General features: G+C 44.7%; 1 protein-coding gene across 7 annotated transcripts in view; it reads right to left on the bottom strand.

Annotated features, from left to right (window-relative positions):
• Positions 1-707: 707 nt before the first annotated feature.
• SKAP1 (src kinase associated phosphoprotein 1) overlaps positions 708-18,707 on the bottom strand; it is a 281,290-nt gene continuing 263,290 nt past the window's right edge. For 2 of the 7 annotated variants that reach the window (XM_045044376.1, XM_045044379.1), the window contains 2 exons: positions 14,861-14,972; positions 8,963-11,797 (listed from right to left, as the gene is read on the bottom strand). In XM_045044376.1, the coding sequence (XP_044900311.1) occupies positions 11,781-11,797; positions 14,861-14,972 (129 nt within the window). In that variant the 3' untranslated portion in view covers positions 8,963-11,780. Of the gene's footprint in view, positions 1,104-3,446; positions 3,556-8,962; positions 11,798-14,860; positions 14,973-16,318; positions 17,415-18,707 lie in introns of those variants that run through there. The other 5 variants (XR_006589442.1, XM_006940253.5, XM_045044377.1 and 2 more) reach the window with 5 other exon arrangements.

The raw sequence follows: 18,707 nt of genomic DNA, 5'->3' as shown, positions 1-18,707 counted from the left end.
GCACAGTGAGTCTGGCGATAAATGATAGCTAAGCCTTATTGAGCAGTTACTACATGCCAGGCGTTGTTCCAAGTATGTTACACATGTTGCCTCTTTAATTTTCCTAATGACCCACTGAAACAGAGTCCCCACTAGATTCTAAGGTGGAGAAATTAAGGCATAAAATGTCAAGTAACTTGCTTGAGAGAACATATATAGTAAATGGGGAACTGGGGTTTATTCTCATGTTCTCAACTACCTTGCTTTGCTGCCTCTTCAAGACACAGATAACCTGAGCGCTAGGTACAGACAACAGGGACAAGAACGGGGCTGTGCACACATAAGACCTCCTCGAAGCACTTCCTTGGCCCTTATCTGGGACTTGAGGTGCAAGACGCACTGTGGTTGCTCACCGGGGTCCGAAAAGGAACTCTCCAACGTGCTGACTCCAAGGACTTGCTTCTAGCCCTGTCTCATTTCAGAGTCAGCACGTAAGGAAAAATAACCAAGTATGCAGCCAGAAGAAGTCTGAGAAGCCAACCAGAGAGCAGGCAGGCCTGGGTTCCAGGGGGGATTCTGCCCAGCAAGATAACTGCAAGTCTCCTTCTCTGCCTGAGTTTTTGTTTTCTCTCAGGCTATCCTTTTGTCCTTTGTTTGGAGGTGGCAAGAATGCCTGGAACCAGCACTTTGGATACCACTGCAAAAAGAAATCTGACACTGTCACACACTGCAAGGAACCAAACAGGAAGTTTATTTATGTTTTTCAAACCAGCTGAAACAACTAGCAACTTCCTCCTCCAAAGGTTTCCTTTTCTCCCACCTTCTCTGTGACAAGCCTGTGGAGAGGGCAGGTGTGGACGTGGGGACACGTTTAGAGGTGGGGTGAAAACAAAATGAAGGTGGGAGAAAGTACAAGGCAAGGTTAGCAACAGATCTGCTGACTCCGCCTCTGCCCACTCATCTTGCTGGCAGTTTGCAGAGACTGCAAGGTGTCAGAGGCTTGGGTCCGTTCAGTCAAGAGAAGAGTCCATGGTGTTGGTGGGGTGGCTGGGGAGGGGGGGCGGATAGGAACTCCTGATGAGCAGTCTCTTCAAAAAGGCAGGGCAGAGACAAGGATATGTGTCCTAAAGGAGGAAAAATATAGAAATTTGCTTTTATGATATGCAAAATAAAGAGGGTATAAAAGGGCACAGAGTAAAAAGTGTCTCCCTCCTACCCACAGTCATGCACTTTCTCTGTCTTTGGAGGCAACCAGTGTTATTGTCTCTGTCCTTCCAGGGATATCTTCTACACATAGAGGCAATTGGAGACTCCCCCTGCCCCCCCTTTTTAAAAATTTTTTTTTATGTTTATTTATTTTTGACAGAGACAGAGCATGAGCGGGGGAAAGGCAGAGAGAGAGGGAGACAGAATCTGAAGCAGGCTCCAGGCTCTGAGCTGGCAGCACAGAGCCTGATGTGCGGGGCTCAAATCCACAAGCCACAAGATCGTGACCTGAGCTGAAGCCGAACGCTCAACCAACTGAGCCACCCAGGCGCCCCTCCCCCTGCCCCCTTTTAAAAAAGTAATCTCTAGGGGCGTCCAGGTGGCTCAGTCGGTTAAGCACCTGACTTTGGCTCAGGTCACGATCTCCCAGTTTGTGGGTTTGAGCCCTGCGTCTGGCTCTGTGCTGACAGCTCAGAGCCTGGAGCCTGCTTCTGATTCTGTGTCTCTCTCTCTGTCTTCCCCTTCCCTGCTCATGCTCTGTCTCTCTGTCTCTCTCAAAAAAATCAGTAACATTAAAAACAATTAAAAATAAATAAAAAGTATTCTCCACACCCAACGTGGGGCTCAAACTCATGACCCTGAGATCAAGAGTCGCGTGCTGTACCTACTGAGCCAGCTAGATGCCCCTGGAGACTCCCTTTTTACACAAATGGAACAAATTAGTCTACCCTACTTTGCTGCTTTTTTTTTTTTTTACCCCCTTACCAACATTAGTGTAGAGAGCTTCCATTTCTTTTTTACTGTTGCATGGTATTTAATTCTATGAATGTGCTATAGTTACTTGGCTAGGTCTCTCCCAGACATTTAGGGCATTTCTGGTGGTTTGCTATTACAGACCACGTGTGTGTGTGTGTGTGTGTGTGTGTGTATTTTAAGATTTTATTTTTAAGTAATCTCTACACCTGATGTGAGGCTTGAACTCACAACCCCGAGATCAAGAGTCACATGCTGAACCGACTGGGCCAGCCAGGTGCCTCATGTGTCTATCCTTTTGTGCGTGTGCAAATGTAGCTATAGGATTAACTTCTAGATGTAGAATTGTTGAGTCAGAATGAGGAGATAAACGACAGTGTCATTAAATAAATGACAAAGCAAAGTAGAGTGAATCTGTTTAGATTTGACAGCAAAAGCCCAACTCTTCTGCATTCGTGGCCAGGAAATGAAGTCCTCAGCAGGAAAGTCATACAGTCAAACCTTGAGTGACAGGCCTGAGCTGGTGCTTTACGGTTGTACAAGGGCATCGCAGAGTAAGATCTATACTTATGTATCTCCCTAAATGAATCCATGCAGCCGCTGCTGCACACTAGAGTGGCCCTGGTCTGGAAGGTTCCAAGGACAGTTTGTGTGTCACTGTCACACAAGCTCCCATTTTAGGCCGGAAGATGGAGCTCGCGACACCATGCTAGCGTGGGTACCCTCCAGGGCCATCCTAAGTCTAAACAAAAGCCACGTGGTTCCAAAGCAACTCCTACTGCTACCCCCGCCCAAAGCAAGCACTCACTCCACTGTTTTAAATATGATGTGGTTCTTGCTCATAAAACACAAGCCATGTTCTTTATTACCTAAAAGTTAATTTGATTATGTTTCATGGGAATCCTCATACTGGAGTCCTAGTCTTGGCCAGTCATATTGTAATACGTGGGCATTTGGGGGAAATGGTGCTCTGGATTTGGGAACAGGGGGTAAAGAAACCCAGACCCAGTCTTGTGGCAGAAATTCCTAGTTGTTCCCCAATATGCATTCTCCCCTTTTAATTTATTAACAAATCCTCTCCCCACTTCACTTTTAAGCTGGACACAGGTTCTACCTAGAATAAGTCTTATCTCTCCAACTTCTGGCCAATGGAATGCAAGCAGGGGTGTGTGCGGCATCTGTGAAATGTCCTTAAAACAAGCGGTTGTGCCCTTCTTTCATTTTATCTTTCCTGCTGGGCAGGGTACAGACATGATAGCTGGAGCTGCGGCATTCGTCTTGGGCCGTGAGGTAAGCTTTAGAATGCTGGCCACACACAAGAGGAGCAAAAAAAGAAGATATCTGGGACCTGATACCTTGGATCATTAACCTCCAGATTTTTGCAGAAGAGAAAAATAAAATTTCTATGTCAATGAAATCATGAAGAAAAGCCACTTCACTGGCAATTCTTATTCTTCCCAGAGAAATGACGGCATGGCCAACAGACTCCTTGGCAATAGTTCTGATACCTGGGCTTCATCTTTCTTCCATCTCAAAGGCAGTGGTGAGATACTCCTTTGGAACAATCCCAATGAGGCTGTTCAGTTCTCCTACCCACCAGCCATACATGTTATACTCCTGAAACAGGAAAAGAGGATGGTTTCAGCTGGAATTTGGTCACGTTTCTGTTCATCTTTTATAGTGATTGCACGGGACACAATGTTGCGTGATTTCTTTGTCGACACTATCAGTCTGACTTGTACTGGCACCATGGACCCTTCTTGGGTCCATGATGGGATTATTATCCCATCAGGGATTATCCTCTGATGAGATTATTAAATTTAAAAAAATCATCTAGAGAAAGAAAGCAAACCCTTCATTTTGTTATCTTCCTGTTAACAATGTAAACCTCGTATAGGAAATGCCATTGCATTGTAAAGAGCATGTCTTTTACGAAGCAGAGTGGATTGGCTTCTTCTGAGAAAGTCGGGCACGTCCGAAATGCCAGAGCACTAAAGATATTCAGGGAATCAGGTCACAGTTCAAATCAATAATATTTACCACGCATCTTCCATGTGCAAAGTGCTGTTTGAGTTCCCATGAGGTATGTAATGATGGATCAGAGCGTTGCTTGCTCCCCAGGAGCTTATAGCATATAGAGTAATGGGCTTTGGAGTCAGACAGACTGGGATCTAATCCCCACTTGGTCATTTTGTAGCCATGTGACCTTATGTTCTCCTAGCTTACGCTTCCTCTTCTGTAAGAGCAGGGATAATATCTCTCCCCTCTTGTTGTGGGAGTATAATCGTCTGATACACAGTAGGTGCTCTAAACATTAGATTCTTCTCCAGGAAGAGGTGGGAGGTTGATAGTACCTCAGTAATGACAGGCAGGACATAAGGGCTCCAGAGAGGGGCAAATAAGAGAGGGAATGAAAGGGTTTAAGAGAAGGGGCAGTCACAGGGCTGGGAGTGGAGCATCTTGAATACAGAAGAGCTTCTCCAAAAGCACAGTGGGTGTTAAACATTATGGGAGTACTTCTGAAAGCACCAGAAAATATTTTCTTTTCTTTTGATGGAAGTAAAATTTAGGAATATATAGGCAATATCTTGCATTCTGGTTCAGTTGGCTTTGGGGTACCATGAAGCTACCTGTCTGCTTTTTGCACCCTTGGCTGTTGAATTCTACTAGGAAAAGAAACGAAAAGAAAGAAAGAAAACCAGGTTGGTGACACAATAAAATTCCAGGATAACTGGGCATCTTTCTGTTTCTTTTTTGATAGAGTATCTCCCCACCTCCACCTCTGCCTCCCCTCTCCTTTTCAGCGGATGACCTTTTTCCCACCTTCAAAAAGGAAAGAGAACCTGTCAGATGTGTCAACTTTCAGCCACCAAAGAGGAACTAACCTGTACTGACAACCATCCCTCTTTACCATTGAAGTGGAGGACGTATCCCTCCTCTGGTTTAAAGACTCTCTCCCCACGTGTGCTTGGGTTTAAGACTATCCCTCGCTACGTGCCGTTGTAACTCTTCCACTTTCTTTATTTCTCAGAGATGAGATTCTGTGGAGTCCGACCTCGGCCTCTATTGTAAATGGCTCCTTCCATCAGCACAAAATGTGTTCAAGTTTCTTTTGTCGTTGAAAACACTTATTTTTTAATATTTTTAAAAGCTGAGTTTTCTTTATCTTTTTAAAAAATATTCATTTATTTATTTTTGAGAGAGAGAAAGAGAGAGTGAGAGCGAGAGAGGCAGAAGGAGGGGCGGAGAGAGAGGGAGACAGAGAATTCCAAGCAAGCTCCACGCTGTCAGCACAGACAGCGTGGGGCCCGAACTCATAAACCATGAGATCATGACCCAAGCCGAAATCAAGAGTCAGAGGCCCAATCGACTGAGCCACCCAGGCCCCCCTGAAAACACTTATTAAATAGTTCCCACCACATGTCCACTTCCCATTTCTTTTTTTCTTTTTTTTTTTAAACATTTATTTTTGAGATAGAGACACAGAGTGTGAGCAGGGGAGGGGGAAGAAATAGAGTGGGGGAAACACAGAATCCGAAGCAGGCTCCAGGTTCTGAGTTGTCAGCACAGAGCCCCACACGGGGCTCAAACCCACAAACTGCGAGATCATGACCTGCGCCGAAGTCGGACGCCTAACCGACTGAGCCACCCAGGTGCCCCATCAACTTCCCATTTCTACTAGCCTATGCCAACTGCTAATTCACAGTCACACTTACTGAAAGGGTTGACTTCCCTTTCTACCCCAAGTTCTTGCTTTCTATTCCATCTCCAAGCCACTCTTCTCGGGCTTCTGCTTCTATCACTCCACTTACGCATTTTGTCCGTGGTCGCCTACAACCTCCTTAATTGCTCAGACTGGATGGTACTTCTCAGTCCTTAACTTACTTGATCTTTCAGCAGTCCTGGCACCATGGACCCTTCTTGAGGCATTTTCTTCTCTTAGGTTCTATGATAATTACACTCTCCTGGCTTCCCGCTTACCTCTGGTTGCTTCTTCTCGTTCTCCTTTGCAAGCCCATCTTTCTCTACCCCTCCTTTCAATATGGTTGTTTCCAGGGTTCTGTCCTGGCCCTCTCCTGACTTAACTGCACTTTCCCTGAGCAACCTTATATACGTCCATGCTTTAGCTGCCACGTGAATGACTCACAACAATAGCTCCAGCCCAGATCCAAGTGTTGGATCCTAATACCCAACTGCGTATCTATTAAGCTGCTCAAACTCAACATATCCTAAATGTAACCCCTCATCCTGCTTCTATCTCCATTCCCACCCCCAAACTATCTTTACTTCCTGTGTCCTCTATCTCAGTGAGTGGTAGCACCATGCACTCAGTTAATTAAGCCAGAAAACCAAGAGTCATTTCCAATTTCACCCGCCTCTTCCAGTCAGTCCTTGAGTTCTGCAGATTCTTTTCAAAGCATTACTGGAATCCACGCACTTCTCTCCATTCCCGTTGCCGATACCCTAGTCATGTCACTGTCATCTTTCACGAGGACTACCGAAACAACCCCCCCCACACTGGTTTCTGTATCTCCGTTCTTGCCCCTCCAATCTTGTCTTCATTCTGCAGCCAGACTCATTTGAATGCACATTGATAATATCAGTGCTCTGTTGAAGCCTTTAAGTGGCTTCCCAATGCCTTTTGTCAACGTCTTGACAAGGTGGACGAGGCCGTGCGTGACCTGGTCCCATCGACTGCTCAGCATTGCCGTACACCCCCTAAATCCTTAGTAAAACAGACTTTGTCTCACTATTCCCATGGGCCACAGGCTCTCTTATCTTGGAGCCTGTCCTCTGTCTGTTTAGCCTCTCCTGCCCTCCTCCCTGTCATGGGGCTCCCTCCTAAGCAGCCTTCAGATCTCAATTCCTGGGTTGCTCTAGACTCTCTAGAAGCCTCTCTTTGAAACTCTCTGTGTGGGGGCCCCAGCTCTGTGGTCCACAGTACTGTGCCCTGTGCTTCCCCGGAAATGAGTTCATCACCCTGCCTTGTATCAGCCTGCCTTTGTCTCAGAGCCAGTCACTAGCTGGAAAGTTCTGTGAGAGCTGGGACCTTGTTGGTTTTGTTTGCTGTTGCACTCCCAGCACTCAGCATGGTACCCGGCACAGAATGGGGCCAAAAAATACTTGTTCAACGAGGTTATGAAGAAATGAGGGGAGCATTGGGACTTATTCTTTCAGTTGAGCAGATTTAGTTACAACTAACTCCAAGATATTCCCCTGGTGACTAGACTGGTTGTGGCAGGAAGAGAGCAACTGCCTTTGGAGACACTTTCCCCAAATGGCTCCCTAAATACCACGAGGAGAGTCTCAAATGCCACAACAAGTGAGACTGAGTTGATCCTAAGAAGAACAGGGAATTAGCTTTTGAAAACCAGTCTTTTTTGAAAAAAATTTTTCTGGGGCGCCTGGGTGGCTCAGTCGGTGAAGCGTCCGACTTCGGCTCAGGTCACGATCTTGCGGTCCGTGAGTTCGAGCCCCGCGTCGGGCTCTGGGCTGACAGCTCAGAGCCTGGAGCCTGTTTCTGATTCTGTGTCTCCCTCTCTCTCTGCCCCTTTCCTGTTCATGCTCTGTCTCTCTCTGTCTCAAAAATAAATAAACGTTAAAAAAAAAATTTAAAACAAAATAAAAAAAAATAAAAAAATTTTTCTAATGTTTATTTTTGAGAGAGAGAGACACACACACACACAGAGAGACAGAGAGAGACAGAATATGAGTGGGGGAGGGGCAGAGAGCAAGGGAGACACAGCATCTGAAGCAGGCTCTGAGCTGTCAGCACAGAGCCTGATGCAGGGCTTGAACTCACAAACCATGAGATCATGACCTGAGCTTAAGTTGGACGCTCAACCGATTGAGCCGCCCGGGCGCCCCTGAAAGCCAGTTTTAAATAAATGAATGTGTCTACCACCCAGCACGCCGTCTCCCCACGCCTTCTCATTCCCTTCGTCCCCCAGGCCAGCTTCTCCCTACTGTCCGCGCTGCCTTGTGGGAAATTACCCAGAGCTCCTTAGCCTCTGCCTGTCAGGACAATTTAAGCTCCTCTCCGTACAAGTTATGTTACTGTCCGTTTTCCAACACTAAAGTTAGGGCAGTTTCCGCCTGATGTTTTCTTGTAGTGTTGCCTTTTGTTTAGCGTGTTGCTGGAACACCATTTCCAATAAAGCCTTGCTGTGAAGGGAAACACATATTCTGTCTTCCTCTCTCACTGTAACTCACAAAAACCCTAGCTTTACTCTTCCGCCTCCTCACAGGCAGAGGGTGGGCACAATGTTGTTTGACAGTCTTCTGCTCGAAGTCAACTTTCTGAAACATGTGTGAAGTGTGGTCTTCCACCTGCCACATGGTGTCGTCTTCATCACCTGAGGGGCTCAGATCGGGCATTCCCTTCCTAGGGATGGGTCAAGACACCTGACTCTGACTCCTGCTTCATTGCATCTGCCTTTGGCCATAATGCCAGGAGCAGGGACTAAGCCTTGGGAAGGCGCTCTCTGCCAGCTCGAAGAGGGTGCAAACAGGGAGCAGATGAGCCTCAGCAGGACACCTGCTAAGGCCAGGCTCCCAGTCGGCGGGCTCTCGCTCGAGGGGAGCACTGACCCTGCCGACCGCAGATGTAGTAGCCTTACCACAGCGGTGAGACCCGCAATGAGTGAAATCAACTCTTTGCCCTTCAAAACAAAAGAGCAGGCAGAGCGTAAGGAGGATGGCACCATCTCAGAGACCATAAGCATCCTGCTGTGGGAGCCTAGGAGCTTAATCAAAGCACCTACAGGTCTTGGGATCTGACTGGCTTTTCCAGATTTCATCCCTTGGTTGGAGACGCAAAAAGGGCTGCAGGGCCTGAGATGTTTAAAGCATGAATGGAAAATTTCTAGCCTTCTCTTCCGCTACCACCCCCCATGCATTGCCCCAGCCCAGTCTGAACACCACGAGGTATTTTAAAATAATTTCTACTTTGATGAATTGCTGGGGAGTCCACAATTGCTCATAATCAAAGGGAGAAAAATGCAGATGAGATCCGGCCGAGAACTATCACCACCAAACGTTCATTTCACTGCACAGTGCCAAAAAGAATTAAAACAACATTAAACTCACAGCAATCATGTTTAAGCCCTCGTTTCCAAGTGCCAAATTGCACCACTCTGGATCATACAGATGTTCGTTAATTATGCTAATTTTTATTAAACTATTAAAATGGAGAGAGTACTGGCTCAGCCAGGCAGACCCCGGCTCTGAATGAACTCTGCTCTTGTCTAGAGGTGCTAATTTACTGCATTTTTATGAAGTTGCTGATCCTTGGATTTTAGTTTTGAGAGGGGAGAGAGAACTGAATTCTTGGGATCAACGTTTTCAATGAAGTTTGACTTCTTGTGCCCAGATGTTTTGAAAAACCAGAAAAAGTGCTGAGATGCTCCCGGGAGACCTAAAATCCTCAACGCGGAAGTGTTTCTACCTCCAAGGTGGGGATATGTGGTCATGATGTTAAGGAATCAAAACTGTACAGGCTCCTCAGTCCTTAACTCTATATACATCATGTATGGTAGAGCTAAGAGGTTAATTACACAAAATTGTTAACTGAAGATGCTTTAGATAAGAAGATAAAAAGCTTTTTTTTTTTAAAAAGAGGAAACAAGCCCTTAACATAGGCGCTTGCTTGTCGTCACAAAGTCTTTTTAGAAGCTTTTCACTCAAAAATAGTACGACGTGTGGTTTGTTCTCATCATTATTATCTTGAGGCTTGATTAAATATCCGTTTCCCTCAACACCAACCCTGTCCCACCTCCTTGAACTCCCCAAATGAAGGGATCTTAAAAGGAAAGGTTGGTTATTTGGACTCCCTCATCTGGCTGGACAAGCTATTGGCCTAGATGAGCAGAACATTGAGTGAACTTGAAATAGACACAGCGCTCACCATCAGCAACAATCAGAAGTGTTTATGGGGGATTGCACACTGCCATAAAAGGATTTATGCTGCTAATCTCCATCAACAAGGAAAAAAAACCCCAACCCTACCAAACCTGCCATAAAAGGAACAGCAAATTCTATAAACAAAAAGCAGTATGGCCACCAACCACGGGCACGTTGCACAGCTTGACTCTGCCTCCAGTGGTTTCCTATTGCTGTTTATGGTTTCAAGACTATCATGGACCTCCTCAGCGCTCCTCCTGTCACAGGGCCCTGAGTCCCTGTGTGGTGCTGCAAATACCCTGTCAGTAGGTGTCAGGGGATATCAGGGGGAAAACCAGCAGGCGCCTATCATAAGCCTTAAAAGAGATTAAATACCCCTACTCCATGATTGCTACATTTTAATTTCTCTCCTCCCTGCTGGTTCCTATTTGTATAAGCTCTTCCATGGCTCCCCTGGAGTAGCACAGACATGACCTGGAATGACCATCCTGTCTTGGGATAAGAATTCAATTTCTAGGCTCAGTGAATCCTAGGCTGTTCCAACAAAAGGAAAGCACCACCCTCTAGGGCACAGATTCTTAAAATGGAGTCTGCGAACCCCTGGCCTGTCCACGGATGGACACGAAAGGATCTTTGAGTTCCTTGAAATTGGTGTAAAATTGTGTGTGCACGTGTACATGTGTCTTGTCCCTGGGGTGAGGTCCAGAACTTCTGTCAGATGCTCGAAGGGTTTGTGAACCCTCTACAGTTTATGAACCAGTGCTCTTGGGGGAAAATAACAATGATCTCTCTGGCCTGGATCGGCACTTTGGCCCAGTGTGGCCATCTCCATCCACCCTCTCCCCAGCCTCCGCGTTTAAAAACACAGCGAAAGGAAATCAGGAATCCTTGTTCCTGCCATGCTGGCTTTCCTAGGCTTCAGCCTTCCAGCTGCAGAAGAGTCTGCTCCTTCTTCTAAGGCTGACCAGGCTTGCTCATTCCTTCTAAGGCACCGTCTTTCTCTCTCTTTTTTCTTTTATTATTGACATATACTTGATGTACAATGTTATATTACTTTCAGGTGTACCACTAAGGCCCCATCCCTTTAACTGTGACTTAAAAGTTGTGCTGTCTTCTCATGGCTCTTGTTCAAAGCCACATGACGGCTTTGGGAACAAGCCGCTTGACACTGTCTACCCTGAGAATGCTCCTAACAGAGATGTTCTCTGTTCACCCTGAGTTGGGCTTCGATAAGCCTCCGTGGAACAAGATTCCCGGAAAATGTCTCACATTTTGTTCTTTTAACCATCAAAGTTCACTGTATCAGCGCTTGTAAATAAGACGATTCCTCTTCAAGAGAACAATCAGTCAGCTCCTAACATGAGAGATCGATAGGTGCCTGATATATGTATGGGAAGGGCCAATGAATCACAGAATTATTGGTTTATGATTGCTTATTTCTTTTATCAGTGGTTCTGCATCTGACATCATCATAAGTAAAGATGGGAAATTCGAATTCCTAAGCAGAGTAGATTGTAATATCCCATGGTCAGCCAAAAACATCGTATTTTTACTCTTGGGTTGGCCCTCAGTTTCTCTACTCCTTAAATCCAGCTTTGGAAATTTAATGCTTTCTGAGGATGTCATAAATTATTAAATAAATTGAGGGCTCTAACTCAGCGCCCTTCCAACTGCTGAGGAGAGCAAGGCGGGGGACAGGGATCGTTCACCAAAGACAAGCAGGTGCCTGCTTTGCAGCATAAGAGGTTTTGTGGAGACATTTTACAGAAGGAAAAAGGAAGTGGTCAGTCGGGTGGACGGTGGATTCGTGATGTTGGAAGCTGTCAGAGGACTGACTGGAGCGCTCAGCGTTCCGCTGAAACCTTGGGTAGCTTGGCTGCCTCCCTGGGCTGTTTCAAACCATGGTTTAAGTTCTTGGCAGTCACTTTCTCTTTTTTCCATTATTCAGGGTTTTGGTCTATAAATCAGAATAAGAATGAATTGTTAAATTTGTCTCATTTGAGCCAGTTTTATTTATTATTACATTTCAGGGAACTTGCTAACCTGGAGGTTGATGGGCCTGGACTGGGGAGGAGGGAAAGGTATGTGACAGTGTGAGAAAGGGGGCCCGGAAAGGCTGGGTGGTCAGCAACAGCAGGTGGGGGGGGGGCGCATGGTGACAACTGTACAGCTAAGAGTTGGTGTTCTGGGGAGGGCTGTGTCAGCTAGATGGAGGGTTCGAGAGCCCTGGAAGGCAAAGGGGGAAATTCAGCCTCAAGTCTGGAGCTCATGTCCTAAAACTGGGTGTGAGTGGATAATGATCACGTTGAGGCCAGGCTGGTATGCAGGACCCGCGCACAGACCGGACATTGTTGGTGATGACGGTGTGAGCAAAACACAGACTGTGCACGGCAGAAAAATCATAAGCCGTGAAGGAAAGAGGGAAGGCGGGAAGAGAAATGAGAGGAAGACACACACGACTTGAACTTTGCCTGAAAGAGAGAGGAAGGATAAAGGGAAGGTAAACACTCCGCAGATGGGAGCAAACAAGGCGCCAAGTGCAGAATTCAGGAACAATAGAGACGGCAGCATTTCGGCGCTGATAGAATTGTGATACCATGTGAGACCGGCGTATTAATATGTATTCCATAAACTGTGCGGCTCGCAGCTCTGCACCGCTCTGTTTTGCTCTGACCGCAGTACCAGCCTCAGGCACCACAACACAATTTGGAAACAATGTGACGGAAATGTTTAATCTGCTCGGCCCATCTGTGCTGCGTATTTCTCCAGATCTCCCTGAGAGAGGCGCCTTGAATCTCCACATTGCCTTTAATATTCTCCTAAATCACCTCCCCACTGCACTTCAAGGGCCATTGCTACAATATCACAGGTTCATCTAAAGTGCAATGGGGAGGGGGGGGGGCAGGGGGAGAGGCGCAGGCCAGGATATTTTTTATTTTAAAATAATTTCCAGAGATCGTCTTTTCTGCTTCCTTAAAAAAAAAAAAGAAGAAAAAGAAGAAGAAACGTTATTCTACGATTGCCGTAAGGTTATTGAGGTTGTTTGGTACAAAACAGGGTAGGATAGAGTGGAATCATTCTCCAAAGAATTATTTTTATTAATCTTGATTCCCTCAATTGGACTTGGAAGGGGGGCGAGCAGATGCTTGTTTTCTCTTATCTCTTTTTCTCGCACCTTGCGAGGGTGATGTGCCCATTTGGGGCTGGTGCCTTCTCTGCTTTATGCTTAACTCTGCCCTGCTCCACACAAAGCCATCTTGTTCAGGATAGGTATGCTCTCGGTCCCTGGTCAACTAAATGCCCTCACCAGAAAGGGACGCTGTCTGTATTATTAATTTCAGCTTAAAAGCTTAGGTTTTCTCTCTTAAAGTACAGATGTTGAGCATCAGATTTCTGCCTTTGCCCCACTTGATTCTGCCAGATTCAGTGACTTGGGGGAGGATGTAGGAAGCTGGGGTAGGTTTCGGAGAAAGAGGGGATGATAAGTCACCATGTTCCAGACCTTAGACAAATGAAGGAGAGTTGCACATCACCAAGAAAATTAGGATTCCTTTTGCTTTGTGAATTAAAGAAATGAATAATTTAATCCTCAAGATTGTTCCGGCGAGGGAAAGGCAACGTCCCAGTTGCGGAGCCCTACAGCCTGTCGGTGTGTTACATCATCTGCACACATAGGCGTTTCCATGACAACCGCTTATAGCTTCATTTCCTGGATCCCTCTAGGGGGTGTCACAGCCAGATCCACCTGCTTTTCACCCTACCCTCGGTGGGGTCATGGTAAGGTCGCCAGAATAAATGAACGCGGGTACTAATGATCTGTTTACTGCTGTTTATGCTCTGTGTGTGTCAGGGGCACGCACATTTAGAGAGCTCATTATGGTTGCAATTAGAATGCACCATCGCTAGATATTTAACTCCTTTTTCTTTTAAATTAGCATTTTAATAACATTCTTTGAGCAGAGAAACAAAATGACCATTTTTCACGGACAAACTTCTAGCTGTAGGTGCAACTTTAATGGCAAAGTTGTGAAGGGGAAAGAAGGGAGGGGAAAAAAAAGGCCATTTTTACTACTTTCACCCTCCTCCTTACCAAAAGGATATTTTTATTTGCTTTCTAACACACTCAATTTCCTAAATTTGTTTTGAATCCAATTATTTTGGGTGGTTGAAAGTACCGCACTCTTGTTGGACGGAAATTAGCAGCGATTGAAATTAACTTTCTATGTGACCTGTGAAAGGGGCTAAAATAATTACAAGTGTGTATAAGAAACACTCTCTCCAAAAGACCTTTGCTGTAGGATCAGGCTGTGATCCGAGGATACCATTATTGGAATATCTTTACACAGCAATTGCAAGGGCTATTTTCTTTAAAAAGGTGATTGCAACGATTATTTCTGTTTTAAAATTCTTAGTATTGTCTTATAGAGGATAAATGATGACAAAAACTTGTCGTTAGACGGAGGATAAGTAAGCAGCAGAAAGAATGAAAATAACAGCACGGCGTCATTTGCCCTTTAAAAATGGTGAGGTCTTGAAGCACCAAAAAGCAAGAGAGAGAGAGAACAGGAAAGATACAACGCAGAGACCTTGCCTGGCTCAGAATGTTCCATAAGGCACTGCGTTTTAGGAATCGGCCAGCACCTTTGCTAGGTGTTTACGGATGCTCTGTTTGTGGAAAGTACAGTGAAAAATAACAATTTGAATGTTTCGATTATCTTTCCCAGTCCGTTCCATTTTCGTTATTTATTTCCTATAAATCGGGACCTTGCTGAACATAATTCTACAGACAAGGAGGTGGATGGGACAGCCAATGTGAACGAGGAGATAGATGGTGGGTGCGTGTAAGATAGATGCTATGCGTTTATGAAAAGGAGCAGTATGTCTGCATGTGAACATTCACAAAGTAGAGCAAGCAAGCGTGTAAACTATAATGGGTATTTATAGGTGGGAAAAAAGGTGCAAGGAAGATTGTATGGGAACAAGCGTACCGAGTCTGAAAAGGGGGTTGCTTTTTTCCTACCCTCTTGGAATCCACGTCCAAGTTCTGCTAAGATGTCCCATGCTTGCTGCGGCTCCAGTGAAAACTCAAGCCTTTCCATGACAACAGACGGGGGGCTCTCACAGCCAGAAGACTCAGGAGGTCAATAGTTGAAACGCAAGAGTTAGAAAGCGAGATCTTTATCGACATCAAAACAATCCCACTAAAAAACCCCAGAACGATAGGAGGAAAATATTTAAAGACACAGCAGGAAAAAAAAAAAAAAGAGCCTTTATAAAAATGCAGGTTTAAAAATGTTTATGCTGTTGTATCAGCCTAGTTGCACCTTAGAATCTGCCATTTCATAAATAAAATACGGATGGCATAGACTATAATTTGGTGATAGCTACCCCAGGACATATCTAGATGCACTTCTGTTATTTTAATTAAATACTGCATTATGGTTTGTGACAACTACATAGCTACAGCGTAAATGAATTCGGAATTAAAGTGTTACTTAGGCATCCAGTAATTTTTGTTTCATTCCTCAGTTTTACAAAGCAAATAGCTATAAAATCAAGATGTTTGTTCATTTACAGATGGAGCAGGATGGTTGTTGCTGGGTTTTTTTTCCCCCCCTCCTTAATCCTCATGCACAGAAAGAAGACAGAGCTCAGAGTCTGGCTCCCAACACTCATAGCTTATGAGCCACATCACAAAGAAAAACACATCCTCTTGACTATAATGTGAAATGCTGAATATTAATTGCTGGTATTATGCTTATCTTTCTAGCCGGGTTCTGTCTTTTAACAATTATTCTGATGGGCTGCAGTCTTGCACTGCCAGGAGATTTTTCTCCTTTGTTTAACAGTTAAAAACCTATTTGATTTGATTTTATTAAAAAAGAATCTTAAAGTTCACAATGTTCCTTGGAAGTTTTAGTATCTGGAACTCTTCCCAAATATAGAATATTAGTGGGAATAGTGGCAACAGAGAAACTGCCAAAGATTTTTGCTAAAAAAAAAATGTATATTTCTGCATCTAAATGAAAAAAAAATATTTTTCATTCTGGCAATATTAATGTTTCCTTAATGAAACCGGAGAGGGCATTACAATTTGATATAATCAATTGGTTAGTTTAAATGTCACTTCACTAGCAAAATCATGAGAAAGGTTCAGAGTATTCTCATCTAACAGGCACAGAATTTTCACTCAAAATTAATATGGTAGAGTAAAAGGATTTTTGCTCAAATCTGAGGATTTAATTGTATCTTTAATGTGTCATATGTCAAGAAGAAAGTTTTTAAATAGCAAGTTTTCTGAAACCATTGTCTATTATTTCTCGTTTGAGGATCAATATAATCTTTTTATTAGCCCTTAAATACCATACGTCTGGCAGTGTCTGCTAATTCCAGCTTTTCTCTGTTCTCACCAATTGCCCCAAGCCCCCTCCCCCGCTAACTAATCCTATAAACTGCTTGGAAGTTACTGCCCTGTATGTTTGCAATGAGGTTATAATTGGCTTTTAATATTTTGCTAGTTGGGTGGGAGAGCTGGATCCATACACTACCAAGAAATGCTGGCAGGCAGAGGTTTGGGGAGGCTGAGCTCCTTTTGAGAAAATAATTACACAGAAACAAAGCTTTTGTGACTCCTTTTAAATAGAGCATCTCACCGAAATGTCATCCAGCCTCTTTGGCAGATTAGTGAGGAGTTTATTACTAAATCTCTGTCTAATAAACGTGCAGTTGACTCTGGAGGAGCCGCTTGTTATAATACTGGCAGTGGGAAATGGAGAGAATGTCACAGTTAAAGACACAAATTTTCCCCATAATATATTCGAATGGAAACCTCTGAATCCAATACTACATGGGCATATCTAATAAATTCACAATATTTCAGTCTCAACAGCCTTCACCGGTTAGTTTTAAAGATTTATGTGGTAAAAAATTACTCAGTGATGAATATGGTTTATTCTGTGCAGTATTGGAGGTATAAGGAATTAAACTACCGTCTTTAACAGTGAATTTATTATTACCTCTGTCAAAAGACGAAGCCTTTAACAGCATTTGTTATAAATTCACTGCAAAATAAATGGCTGGAATTTTTTTGCACTGGAGCTGGTAAAGCATCGGGCGATTCTGAGCATTAACCTAACCCTGCCATGGCTTATATGGTTCCAGGTAAACATTTCTGTCTGGGCCTCATAGTTAATTATCTGATTTGGGACTTTCCACCTGACTGAAAGGTGTGTGTGTGTGTGTGTGTGTGTGTGTGTGTGTGTAGAAAGTGAAGGCTCCTGTCCAGGACAACAGTTTTAGAGTAAGGAGGGTAAAGTGGAAAATGCCAATCTTACTCTCTTTAAAAAAACGGGTTTTACAATAAATGGCCAGAGTTTGGAGGATAGGGTTGATATGCAATTGGGGCTCTTGTTAGTAGGTTTATATGCATGCATATGCACACACACACACACACACACACACACAGAGGCATCCTCTCCCTTTTGTCCTCTCTTGGAATGGGTGTCCCCTCATTTATAAAAATTACCTGGAAGGAATGAGGCTGCCAGGGTTTGTTCTAGACGATTGGTTCCTGTCTGGGGGAAAGGAATGGCCTCTACTGAATCTGACCGGTGTATGACCGTTGCCTTCCAGCTGACCCCAAATCCCATTCCCATCCTCCTGACTCTATAGACTCCCATTGGGGTTATTAATGAGAGAAAACACCACCATCATCATCATCTTCGTCATCACAGCACAGTGTGGACCTGCTTGTTAACATGAAATGGGGTGGTGGGGACAGGTTCTGCTTCTCTTTCGTATCATCATAAATAAGAAAAGATATTTTCCGATGGTATCCCCCTCACTCGCCCCCTTTGGTTGGGTCAGAGGTGAATAATTGCTCTTTGACAGGCATTGATCAGTTTCATCACACTGTTTGGGCAGCCTGTGCCCCAGGCCTATATTCTCCCCACTTACTACCCCTGCATTACCTCCCAAATAACCCGCCCATCCCCCCACTCAGCCAGGCTGAGGGTAATGGTGCCTGAGGAAGTCCAAAATGGACACTAGATGTCACCAAACACCTCCTTTCCCTCAGAGCCCTGAAATTTAAAAACCAAAAAAAAAAAAAAAAAAAAAAAAAAAAAAGAAACCCAACCCTTCATTTAAAGCAATTGAAGGAATTAACTTCTCTGTTTTTATGAGGCTTGTTGTCACATTCAACTAAGCACACTTAGAAGAGCAAGTACGGCTGCATTCAGATAATTTTTACAACATACAAATCTCTTCTGGAAGAGAGGGGGTCAAGGGAGGGGAAAAGGTCTACTCTCTTTAAGTAGTCCTTTGAGGGAGTGGGTGGAGAACACGGGGCTTTAAAAACCCTATTATAACAGACATAACACAGTCCAGGTGTGCCAGGAACAGACCCGCTGCATCCAGATTACAAGGAGCTGGGTTTGGAGCTAGGATCCAGCCTAATTTTATCAACGTTTATTCATTTTTGGGACAGAGAGAGACAGAGCATGAACGGGGGATGGGCAGAGAGAGAGGGAGACACAGAATGGGAAACAGGCTCCAGGCTCTGAGCCATCAGCCCAGAGCCCGACGCGGGGCTCGAACTCACGGACCGCGAGATCGTGACCTGGCTGAAGTCGGACGCTTAACCGACTGCGCCACCCAGGCGCCCCACCAGCCTAATTTTAAGTAGCTTCAATCCCTCACTAGATGCTAAATGTCATTCAGGGCGACAAAGTCGGTCTATCCTCATCCTCATAAGGCCCAAAGCCTTTTGACAGCATCATGAGTGTGATGTTACACTTAACTTTGCCTGTAAGGCTGTTTCCATGTTAACAGCACTGGCAGAGAACACAACAAAAGCGTGGTGTGTT

Source organism: Felis catus, chromosome E1 (genome assembly GCF_018350175.1).
Source record: "Felis catus isolate Fca126 chromosome E1, F.catus_Fca126_mat1.0, whole genome shotgun sequence".
Lineage (NCBI taxonomy): Eukaryota > Metazoa > Chordata > Mammalia > Carnivora > Felidae > Felis > Felis catus.
This window is presented reverse-complemented; position numbering and strand designations above follow the sequence as displayed.